Below are 12,004 nucleotides of genomic sequence, written 5' to 3'. Positions count from 1 at the left end.
CTTCCTCCCAATTATAATAGTTTTATTAAAGAAAGGGCTTACCTTTGTAGCAAATCTGTACTTTATGGATTGGCAAAAATGAACTTAAATAAATTACCCAATATCCTGGTTTGTGCTGGTCGGTGGAAAACTCCAAATTTGTTAGGATTCTGGAAGCAGAAAACACACATAGCAGGAGCCAGAGGCTTTGCTGTTTAAAAAAAAAAAAAATGCTCTGTATAGAAAAAGAGCCCCCAGTTAGAGCTGAGAAAACAGAAGAAAACACTATAGCAATAATGATGAAATAAGACCAAAATGCACTCCCAAAGCCGAGATACTGAAGGCACTCTCTGAGTGGCATGTGTGTAGGGAATGAGGCTGTGCTAGTGGATAAATGAGCCAGGTTGAAGTTGGAAATGGTTTTAGTTTAACAGCGCAGAGCTACGGCTCAGGCCCGGACCGCGTGTTTTTTTGCACAAGGTCAGTTTTTTGTAGCTCTCACGCGCATCTGGGGATCGGGCCTCTCACGTACTCTTCTCGCCTGGGCAAAGTTTAGACGGCCCAGGGTAGAAATGGCAAGTAATTAAAATGAAAACACAATCTATGGGGTCTCCGGAATCCTTCAGAAAACCCTCCCCCACCCCCTCCGACTTTTCAGCAGTCCCTTCCAAGCCCCTGCCGCCGCAGCGCTGCGCTCTGGCCGCCTGGGACTACCCCCTTCCAGGCCCGCTGCTTGTCCAGCCGAGTGGGCAGTGAGGCGTCCTTTTTATAGCTGTCGGGTACAAAGAGGAAGGGGGATAAAAAGGAAATCGAGAATGAAAGGGAAAAAGGAGGGGAAAAAAAAAAAAAAGCAGATTAGGTGGCTGGGCCTGGCTGAGATGTGTAATGTGAAACATCATCGGTGTCAGCTCGGAAATCTCGAGTCAGGCCTCGCTCCAATACACAATAGCCGCCGTCTGGGGCGACGGGCGGACCCGATGTGGATTGAGAATGGGGTTGCGTCTGGGCCACCGGACACGGGTAGGGGCTGGCGGGGCCGGGCGGCCGCCCGCAAAGCCCAGCGACTAGGCCGGGCCCGGCCGGAGCAGCGCCGGGCGCGCGGGTCTGGCCTGGGGTGGTCGGAGGGTGTGAAGGAGCGCAGCGAAGGGAGGGGAAGGCTGCAAAGCGACTCGTCCCGGGTTCCCGGAGATTTACACGCCAAGCTCGCGGAGTTTAATGAACTGTCGGGGAGGTGGTCTTTTACTTTTTATTTGGTTATTTTGCTAGGCGAGGAAGGGGGTCGTGGCCTGGCGCCTGTTGAGGGCTCACGTTCCGTGGAGTAGGGGGCGGCGGTGGAGATTCGAGAGGGGAGGAGGAGCTGTGGGAGAGAGAGCGGGCCTCCCAGCCCCTTGTCCTCATCACTGAGTCTGTGGCTTTGGAATGCAAGCAAGTTTGCAAGGTGGCCGGGGAAGGGTTGGGCGGAAAGCCCGCTGCTCTGAGTTTATTTTGCAGTAAGTGTTTTTGGACCCTGAGGAGGACGTGGGTTAGTGAATAAGCCACTCGCAGGCCGCCAGGCGGTGTGCTGGGGTTTGTGGCGCAACTCAGAGCCCGGGCTCGCAGGCCTGAACCGGCCTGGCCCCCTGCGTTGGGACGGGGCTCTGGCAGCTTGGGGCGCGGGGCAGTGGCAGGGGGGGGAGGAACTGTGGCGGGAAGGGTGCGCGGGTGTGTGTTGGAGCGGGGGTGGTCGCTGGTGCTTTCCCGGATCTAGGTTTTACTAATCCGATCTGTGGCATCTGTTTGCTCCCTTGCCCTCCACCCCCAGGTTTGGTTCAAAAATCGCCGGGCCAAATGGAGAAAGCGGGAACGCAACCAGCAGGCCGAGCTGTGCAAGAATGGCTTTGGGCCGCAGTTCAACGGGCTTATGCAGCCCTACGACGACATGTACCCGGGCTATTCGTACAACAACTGGGCCGCCAAGGGCCTCACGTCGGCCTCCCTGTCCACCAAGAGCTTCCCTTTCTTCAACTCTATGAACGTCAACCCCCTGTCATCCCAGAGCATGTTCTCCCCACCCAACTCCATCTCGTCCATGAGCATGTCGTCCAGCATGGTACCCTCAGCGGTGACCGGCGTCCCGGGCTCCAGCCTCAACAGCCTGAATAACTTGAACAACCTGAGCAGCCCGTCGCTGAATTCCGCGGTGCCCACGCCCGCCTGTCCTTACGCGCCGCCGACTCCTCCGTACGTTTATAGGGACACGTGTAACTCGAGCCTGGCCAGCCTGAGACTGAAAGCAAAGCAGCACTCCAGCTTCGGCTACGCCAGCGTGCAGAATCCGGCGTCCAACCTGAGTGCTTGCCAGTACGCCGTGGACCGGCCCGTGTGAGCCGCGCACTGCGCCGGGATCCTAGGACCGTGCCGGATAGGGCAGCTCTGCCCTTGTTGAAAGACTGGGAATTACGCTAGAAGAAGGTCGCGGGCACTAAAGAAAGGGAGAGAGAGAGAGAGAAGATATAGAGAAAAAGGGAAACCACTGAATTAAAGAGAGCTCCTTTGATTTCAAAGGAATTTCCTCATTGTCTGACATCTTTCACTAAAAAGTATTTCCAACAGTTGCAAGGACACACACAAATGTTTGACTGGATATGACATTTTAACATTACTATAAGCTTGTTATTTTTTAAGTTTAGCGTTGTTAACATTAAAATGACTGAAAGGATGTATATATATCGAAATGTCAAATTAATTTTATAAAAAGCAGTTGTTAGTAATATCACAACAGTGTTTTTAAAGGTTAGGCTTTAAAATAAAGCATGTTATACAGAAGCGATTAGGATTTTTTGCTTGCGAGCAAAGGAATGTATATACTAAATGCCACACTGTATGTTTCTAACATATTATTATTATAAAAAATGTGTGAATATCAGTTTTAGAATAGTCTCTCTGGTGGATGCAATGATGTTCCTGAAACTGCTATGTACAACCTACCCTGTGTATAACATTTCGTACAATATTATTGTTTTACTTTTCAGCAAATATGAAAAAAAATGTGTTTTATTTCATGGGAGTAAAATATACTGCATACAAATTGGTCTGGATTCTTTCTGCCCTCCTCTGTTACCTGGCCAGGGTTTCTCAGTCACTGCTTCCTAAAAAAACCAGTTCCCTCTGCCTGCCTAGTTAAATACACAAGGCAGCAGTACTTATTTAAATTTGGTAGAAATAAATTATAGTCATTCATCAGAAACTAAAAAGAAAAAAGAGGTACTCTCAGGAAAAAAAAGGGGGGCTGCAGAGTCTGGTCTTGTTTCCCAGATTTTTCTTTGGCTTACACCCAGAGGATTCCATTATTGCTAGCAAATAATATAAGAGGGAAAGAAAAAAGGAGAAAGAAATTTAGAAAGTATGTTAGCTGGAATGACTCTCAAGTTTACTCCTTTGGGGAAGGGGGAACCTGCACATCCAGTAAATTGTTCTAGAGAAGTATGTGTGTATGTATACATCTACAGTTTATATACGTTCCTCTCAAGAGGAATACGTCTATAAGTTTACAGGGAAACACCTTCAGTTCAAAATATTTAGGCCTCCACGTTTACCTCTCAGGCTTAAGTAGAGAGATTCTTCATGTTATATTACATTACTATTTCCAAATCCTTTTGAGACATTAAAAGAAACAAAGACCATTTCTAATAACCACAGCCCTTTAGTTTCTCAAAGGGCCCAGGGGTTGAGAGGTTAGAGTGGAGTTTCCTGAGTCTTGTCGAGCAATATGTAGTTGAGGCAAAGGTCATGCTCCCCGTGTTTTGTTTTAAATAATATTGACCCATTAATTCTAAAGCTGCTTGTTCCTGAAATTATGCAGGATTATAGTTTGCAAACTGCCGGAGAATGAAGCAAATCAAGATGAGTTACAGCCCTGGCCCTCCCTCCCATCCTCCGACATCTAAACGGGGAATGAGTTTGGTGTGAGGGTTTAAAAGAACGTTAAGCACCCACTCTTCCTTTGTTGGTGGTTTTCAGCTTTTTTTTTTTTTAATGTGAAATTAATTTTGTAACAAATAGTAGCAAATACGACTTAGTCCTAAAGAAGTCATCACCGTGGCGCAAGGGAGGTCGGTGTGTTGGGCGTGAGGGTGAGGGGTAGTTCTGAGGTCTTTTGCTCTTCGGGTCACCCCCCCACCCCCCCGCGGTGGGCAAAGACAAACATCACCCTGGCTGGGGAATCGGGAGCAAAAAGTAGCCGCCAGTTTTCTGGGGCCGAGAAAACCTGTGTTTTTGCGCTTAAGTTGCTTTTATCGGACTGAAACTTTACCTATAAGCTTTTGGAGCTCAGACACTGAGTCTTTGTTCTGCATGGGACTGCTGCTGCCACTTAAAGAGATCGCAGATAATGTCCCCTATTTAAGATCAGTGCTTAATGCACATTAACTTTCTTTCTTTCCTTTTTAAGCTCTGCCTCGGACCTGCGGTGGGATCACGCGGCTGTGGAGGGCAGATAAAAGCCCTTTGGACGAGGGTCACCTCCGTCCTTGTTGTTCACTTGAGAGCAGTGGAGAGGAAAACGGTCCCCACGGGCGGACTTTGGCTTCTGGAGCCGCGGGGCTCTTCAGTCCGGGCCTCCCAGAGCCTCGGCCGGGCTTGGGGGGAGGGGCGGCGAGGGAGGGGAATGGGAGAGGGGATTTGGGGATGGGGGCCTGGAAGCGCTAACGAGACCTGCTGGGAGGATTTGCGTCTGCAGGCCCAAGAACGAGTTGGGAGCGCTGGGTGCAGGAGGTGGATCTCGGCCTAGTTTGCTTGCTGAAACAGAACTCAATTTCAAGGAAATCAATCAATCTGCAGGAAACAAAAATGGAAGTCGAGGTTTGGGAAGAGTTGTCACTTCCCCGACTTGAGTGGTGCTGGCTGTGGGCGGAGACTCGGGGCTGATGAGAGGCCCTTTCTCCCACCTCAGCTCTTTCCCAGGACTTCCAGAAGGGAGAATTACCCTCCTCACCTCCCCTTCCCACACCCATCCTCGCTGGCCCTTCGGCCCCTTTCCGCACCTCCTTTTCCCTTCAAGTGAGAAAAGCCTAGTTCCCGAGCCGATGGAGTGGGTCCCCTCGCCCCTCCCGCTCCCACGCGGGTCTCCCCTCCAGCCATCGCTACTGCCACCACCTCGGTTCCACTCAATCGATTTTTGCTGCATGTCAACACTTATTACCGGTGAGTGTGAGGTGTTTTTTTCTCCTTCTCTAGGTCTCTTAATGATTTCTGAGCTAGTTGTGTATTAAAGTGCTTAAAGGAACCTTTAAGGCAATCTATAGCATGAACACCAACCTTCTCCGCTTGGGATCAAAGATGGCGAGCGGGAGGTCGGGCCCCCGGGAGCCCAGGCATCCCAGGCCTTGAGCCCTCGCCGCCCACCTCTGTGCCCCAGAGACTGGGGGTGGGGGGTGGTGGCGCGGGGCGGGGGCTGGAACCCCGCGCAGACAATACGCGGTCCAAGGGCTTTTCCTCCCCGCCCCCCTCACCTGTTACTCTAATCCTTTCTCCAATCTGTCCTCGTTTTTTAAACTTAAAATTCTTAAGGCCCCAAACTCTTCCTTCCCCTAATACTGAATTCAAACGGGTGGAAACCTGGGGAAAGGTAGATATAGCCCTCGTTTGTCTCAATTTCCTCCCAGTTCCTAAATCTGAGTTTTACCGCCCACAACATGGTTAGAAATTTAATTTTTAAAAATATGTTGGGCAGCCTGGGCCCTGTAGGCGGTTTGATTAGGGGGCAAATCCTCCCCTTCTCCTCCTGGCCCCGTTCTTTCTCCCACTCCCACCCTCTTCCTGCGAGGTGCTGAAACCCGGGAGTCCCTTTAGGAGTGTAACCAAAAAATACTAATGGGAAAAAAATAAAGAGCGTCTTAAAAGTCCCAATATTCCTCGAAAGCCCCATAAATTAACCCTATGAAGAGCGGCGAGTTCTTTTAAGGCGAGTCTATAAAAATCTGGCGCGATCTCGAAGGAGGACGACCCTACCCTCCCCCCAAGCCCCGTTGAGAATGTGACCAAACAAAGGTCTGTCCTGCAATCCACATCCTAATCCACGGGCGCCCTCGCCGCCGTCGCCAGGGCTCCGCAGCCTCCGGCCTCTCACAGGCGCTGCAACGCTTGGAGTTCCAGGCTCGCCGACTTAAATTTTTGAGAGAGGAATGAGAAAAATAAAAGGTGTAATCAGATCAGAGGCCTTTATGAATATAGAGTCCCGATTGATTGTCTTATCAAACCCCTTTGCAAGCTGCAGTTAATCTAAGCACGTGGGGAAGCCAGAAACGTGGCTGTCTGAGGAAAGAGAGGTCTGGAAGTAAACGGGAGAAATTTCTTATAGCAGATTTTCAGAAGGAAATTTTTAAAACTATCCTTCTTCTCCCAGCCTCCCTAATCTGACAGTTGCATTTTAACTGAACTTGAGAAAATGATCATTGAAGATGAGATTTTTTTTTAATGGGTTAAGTAGCAACCCGATTTTAGACACATTACTAATTTACTTTTTCAGGTTTTTACTTCGATCTTAAAAGTTTATTTATCACCGGCCCCACCCCACCCCCCAAAAGGAGGCCTTCTCATTGTTGACTTTCTATCTGAAAAGATTGAAAACAGAATTTATTGTGTGTGGGATGCATAAGCCCATTCACTTCTGTGCTATTTTATGCATTTTATGTAAATGTTGATTTTAGATTTTGTTTGAAGATTACAGAAGGCCTGCAAGAAATAAAATATCCCATTAAAGATGTATTTAATTCTACTTAATTACCTTTAAAAATCATTGCTACTCCTGTTGTAACAATGAGTTGTTAATGGTTCAGTGGCAGTTGTAGAAAACAGGAGATATTGGAAACCAAAGTTACTCAGCCAAAGAATGACTAAAAGAACCATCTACTTCTAAAAGAAAAATATTTTTTAACATTTAATGAATATATGGTAAAAGTGTTTACTTTCAGGGGGTTGTGTGGAGGACTGCATTTTTTTAATTCTCTCAAAAGGGCTAAGAGAAGTTCAGACTCACTGGGCCCTCCCTGAGCAGGGGGTGTGTCTGCATCCCCTGACTTTGATGGATCTTTCCAGAGCCAGTTCTCCTATTCTGTTTTTCCTGCAAAAATGTTTAGGGTGTTCGCCCCACCCCTTGTTTCCCTGTCTTTTTCTCCCCCTATCTTTTCCCTCTTCTGTTTTCTTTATCCACTCCAAAGTGGGGTTTTTGTTTATTGACTTGCTTGCTTGTCTTCTGTAAACTTAGAAAATGATCCCCTGATGCTGTGACCTGTTGTACCAGGACTAAGGCGTGGTGTGGTTTCCTTAGAGCTCCGAGTCCCTCTCCCAATGCTTCCTCCGTCCAGAAGCAGTAAAGTCTTTCTGACTCGGCCACCAGTTTACAGCAGCGCGGGACCACCCTACTCACCCCGCCCCCCGCCATTCCCAGACCCCCCCCCCCACCCCCGGCACGCAGTCCTGGGCAGGAACCTTTATCCTAGTGCCTTCGGGGAGATGAGACCTAGAGCCGTTTCCGCTGTCCCCGAGAAGTCAGTGGAGGAGCATATGGAACCCCGACCGGTGGCAACCCAGTTCTTGGGTGCTTTCCCCCGTTCTGCGAGTGTCAGCAGCCCCCTCAACTCTGCTTCTCTGGGCGGGGTTACTGCACCTAGTTGAAGCTTGGTGGCATCCTTCTTGGTCCTCTCGGATGAACTGGCAGGGCCTTTTCCAGTGTCACTTTACGCGGCCGCCTGTGTGGAATGGACCGCGAGTCTGACGGATTCACCCCGCTGTGTGTGGGCACGGGAGGGCGGGAGCGCTGCTGTGGGCAGAGGCAGAGACCCTTCAGGCTGTCCCCAGCGCCACAGAAGGGGATTTGCCTGCAGAGCCCAAGGCGACACAAACGACAGGTCACTTTGTTAGAAAATAAGATAATATTAAATAAAAGAAAGTAAAATAAAACCCTTCTTCTGCGGACCCTGGGCCTCCGGCGATGTTCATTCACAGGGCTCTCCTAACCTCAACGCCTCCACCCCCGCCTAAAATCCGTGAAATCGTAGGAGCCACTCTTATCGGAGGAGGCAGGGTCTTGTTTGTCAGTTTTTCTGACGGAGGCGGGCGGGGGCGGGGGGGTGGGAAGCCTCCTGCAAATTCTGGGCTGCAGCTCCCGGCACGAAACTCCCTTCCCCAGTCCGGAGCCTTCTTCCCCCCGTGCAGCCCCGCCGGTCTGTCAACTGCCCAGAGCCAGGGGATGGCAGCCTGGACTGCGGACCGGGGCCTTCTGGACCCCTGGATTCCGCGGGGCCACGCGGCCCAGCCCTTAGGAGGACCCGCGGTGCCGCCGCTCCACGTGAACGTGCCCCCGAGGGCGGCATCGCCTTGGGCCTCACTGGCCACCCGCACTGTGGCTTGGGCACGACCGTGTCCTACCGCTTTCTATTGACCACAACAGCTGCTTTATCTTAATGTTCAATTTTTGGCCGGCGACGTGGGAGAAGGGCGGTGGCAAGACATGCTGCCTCGCATGACCCTGACGGTATTTTCAGAGACACCCGGAGAAGCAGCGGCCCCGAGGGCAACCTACGGAACTCCAGGGACTCCTGTCGGGTCCCCGGGCTGGTGTTTGCACGTCCCTCCGGACAACAAAGCAGGAATCGAATCTGCAGCTGCCGCCACGCGCCCACCTCCCTCCTCCCGCGGCGTCCGCAGCCTGCCGACCCAGGCGAGCGTCGGATCACGGCGGCCGGGACTCCGCAGCCCGCCCTCCGAGCCCGCTGGGCCGAAGCGCCGGTCCTCGCGCCCGCGCGCCCGCCGCCCCTGCACGCGCCGCTACGGGCCTGGGCGTCGGCGTCGTGGGCGGTCGGGGCCTGGCCAGGGCGCGGCCTCCCGGCTGCGCCTCCAGGGACGCGCGCTGGGCCCGGGCCGCGGATCCGCCCGCTTCTCTGCCCTCTCGGAGTCGGCCTAGGGAGGCCCAGGCCGGAGGAGCCCGCCGCCACATCGCCCTCACCCTCTCTCGGGCTTCTGCGCCTTCACTCCCGAGCGGCCATATACCCTGCACGGGTCGTCCCTGCCTGCTTCCCTCGAGCTGCCTCTCGAAGCCCCGGGGTTGAACATTAACCAGCCAGAGCTATAGAGTGGGGTAAAACGTTACATATAAAAATGAATCATCTATCCGATCCTGGGAGAGCGGACCTATAGCGAGCTCTGCGCCTAGAGCTGCCCCAGCCATGTCCCCGGCCCGATGCACCGACCCTTCTGGCGGCCACTTCCCAAGGACCGCTGCCGGCGGCTGAGGTCCAGTGGGGGCGGGAGGGTTCGGGGTTCTCGGACCAGCCTTTCTATTTAAGTAGCCTAAGTTTAGGTCTTCTAACACAGGCGAGTGCCCTTTCCTCTCACACTTGAGGTGCACAGAAAGGTCTGGAACAGCTTTTTCCCTCTTCCAAAGGTTAGTGGGAGCAGCTGCAGTTCCAGGAGGAGACGCAGCCCACAGTGTCGAGAACCCAGGCTGAGCGGTCGACTCCCGGGTCGGCTGCCAGCCCTGGCGCTCCAGGTAGAGCCTGGGAGGTACGTCTGGGTGGGCAGGGAGTGGAGCGGGTGCCGGCAGGGAGTGGAGGCGAGCGGTGGGCGGCGCAAAGGGCGCGGGCCTGGTCCCGAGGCTGAGACCGCGCGCAAGCCCTGGCCGGAGGTCGGGCTGAAAGCCCTGGTTCAGGTCCCACCCCGACCCGCCCTCGCCCGGACTCTGCTTCTTTCCTAACTCAGACCTATTTGTTTCTTTAAACATAAATAATAGAAAGTTACAGTGGTACTTCAGCCCTGACTTATGTGCTAGACCCAGCTGCCCAGTCAACTGTACAGAACTTATGAAAAGATAACAGAGCTGGAGAAGTAGTGCATCTCCTGAGTTCTTGTGGCCTCACCTGGAAACATTAGCGAATTCCTGAAGAGGAAGGTGATTCCCTTTACGCACCCCTCTCCCTCTCTCTCTCTCTCCTCCCTCTTTCCCTCTCCCGCATTCAAGGAAAGAGATAAAGTGGGTGCAAACCCGAGAAAGATGTGATGTTACAAGAGCTTTCAGGAATTGCCAGCCAACACGCAGAACAATTCTTCTACCTCTTAAGAAGATTTGTTTACTTCTATGCAAAATAGCTGCTTTACTCAAACTAGAGTGCTTGACCCATAATAACCTCTGGGTAAATATTTTTGAACAGGTAACCTCCACCTCACCCCACAACCCTACCTCTGATCTGTTCATTGAAGCAGCATAATTTTTACTGAGAGCATTCACCCAAATCTTTGTATTAGGTGTGTAATAAAGTGGCCATGGTAGCGTGGATGTCTGGGGTGAACTCTGCATCATTCCATTACCCTCATGGTCATGTCTTAGCTTCCTCAAAGGCCACTGCTTCTCCTTCAGTGTGTGCACAGCGATCCTGAGAGTTTCAGGGGACAGGGGGAGGGTGGCAACTGAGACATTGGAGAACAAAGTTCTTCAGAGAATCAGAAGGTATCAAGCACATGGTGAGTACCATGTCTGAGTATTAGTTGGACATTAATCAGTTCCAGAAGAAATGGCTTTGAATTTAACGTGTGTTTACAGGATATCCATTGCTTCATGTAGTGTCACTGCTCTAACTTCAGTGCACACAAAATTCTGTGATTCCCATAGAGCAATACAGCCCGTTTGTCATCACCCAGCTTTGTGTTACCCCTCTTCCCCAAGAAAAGGAGGATTGACTCAAATGTTCTGCCAGTTAGCTCCCCAGAGAGAGTGAACACATCAAAACAAATAAATTTTAAAAGGTATGAATCACAGTCAGTTGCCCTCCAGTGACTTAGAGACACCGAGAAACATGGGTGGATAAAGGGCATCTACTTTTAAAGGTGTGTGTGTTCGGGGAAAGGGGTATTATACAGGGTCTTGCGGTGCTCACTCAAACTGTCTTCTCCCCCACCAAATTACCATGTTATCTGACACCCTCAATCTATTTGTGTCCTGGGTAACAGACAGTTTGACCAAGAGGTCATAGACTACAGGGCTTGGGTGATTGGAAACAAGTTTGACAAGAAAGGAATCTGGATGGGGTGCCACAGTGGAGGTGGAGAGAGGATGAGGCCATAGTAGCTGGAGTAGCCTGGCAACCCCGGGTCTCTGCTGGACCTTGCATTCGCACACAATGCCTTGTCAGAGAACCGGGGAGTAGGAAGAGCTATCAATACAGCTTCATGGCTGGGAGAAATTTCAGTACCTCTCCACATCCCTTTCCTTTATCTTCCCTTTATTTCCTGCCTTCTTCATGTCCTCCTTTTTGCCCTTCTCCCATCTCAGGAGCCTCTCCTCAGAATTCTAGCTGCTCCTGGATTATCCTCTGCTTGTCCTCTCTTTTGAATTAAGGCTTCAGATTGTTTGTAGTGTTTACTCTTCCAGATAGGAAATGTTGTTTTATCCAATCAAGAGTCTACCTGTAAACCATTTGTATTCATAAATATGGAGTGCTTATATGAACAATAAAGGTGTCAGGGCCAATAGGTAAAGCATGCAATACAGAAATCTATCTTTTCATAGCAACAGACGGACTGTGCACCGTTCTTTTGAAAAGCCCCATTGCATTCTGGGTATCCCGGAAGGGTCAGTGAGCACACTCCTTTCATCCCAGGCAGCGTTACCCTTAGCATTGGGACTGCCAAAGTGGTAAATCTCAGTTCAGTTTACTATTCTCACTTTGGAAGCTCCTCCTCTGCCTGAAACTACCACCCCTGGATTTGCACACATTGTCCAAATTATGTGTTCCAGGAGAGCAAGATATAGTCCTGTGTAGAGTTTATGTGCTAATGTGAGTTCCTTTCTGAATCTTTCCATATAAAAGTAGTTATTTTTCTTGTGTTATATCCTATTGTTATTATCTTAGCAGTATCTTGTGGTGGCTTTTCTTCCTTTCATGGTTGGGAAACACCATTATTGGCATTCTGTAACGTTCAGATTAGAACTTGATGGAAAGACTTCTTCCTCCTAGAAGGGTGACCCCATTTCCACCCTCCTCTGTGTCCTTTC

The 12,004-nt window shown here is 50.9% G+C and overlaps 1 protein-coding gene across 3 annotated transcripts in view; it reads left to right on the top strand.

The window, feature by feature from the left end:
* The window catches only part of PITX2 (paired like homeodomain 2), a 274,777-nt gene that overhangs the window by 16,961 nt on the left and 245,812 nt on the right, over positions 1–12,004 (top strand). For 2 of the 3 annotated variants that reach the window (XM_082389201.1, XM_082389202.1), the window contains one exon: positions 1,781–3,046. In XM_082389201.1, coding sequence (XP_082245327.1) covers positions 1,781–2,344 — 564 coding nt within the window. In that variant the 3' untranslated portion in view covers positions 2,345–3,046. Of the gene's footprint in view, positions 1–1,780; positions 5,161–12,004 lie in introns of those variants that run through there. The other variant, XR_014243676.1, reaches the window with a different exon arrangement.

This window comes from Balaenoptera borealis, assembly GCF_965194805.1.
Source record: "Balaenoptera borealis genome assembly, chromosome: 4".
NCBI lineage: Eukaryota > Metazoa > Chordata > Mammalia > Artiodactyla > Balaenopteridae > Balaenoptera > Balaenoptera borealis.
This window is presented reverse-complemented; position numbering and strand designations above follow the sequence as displayed.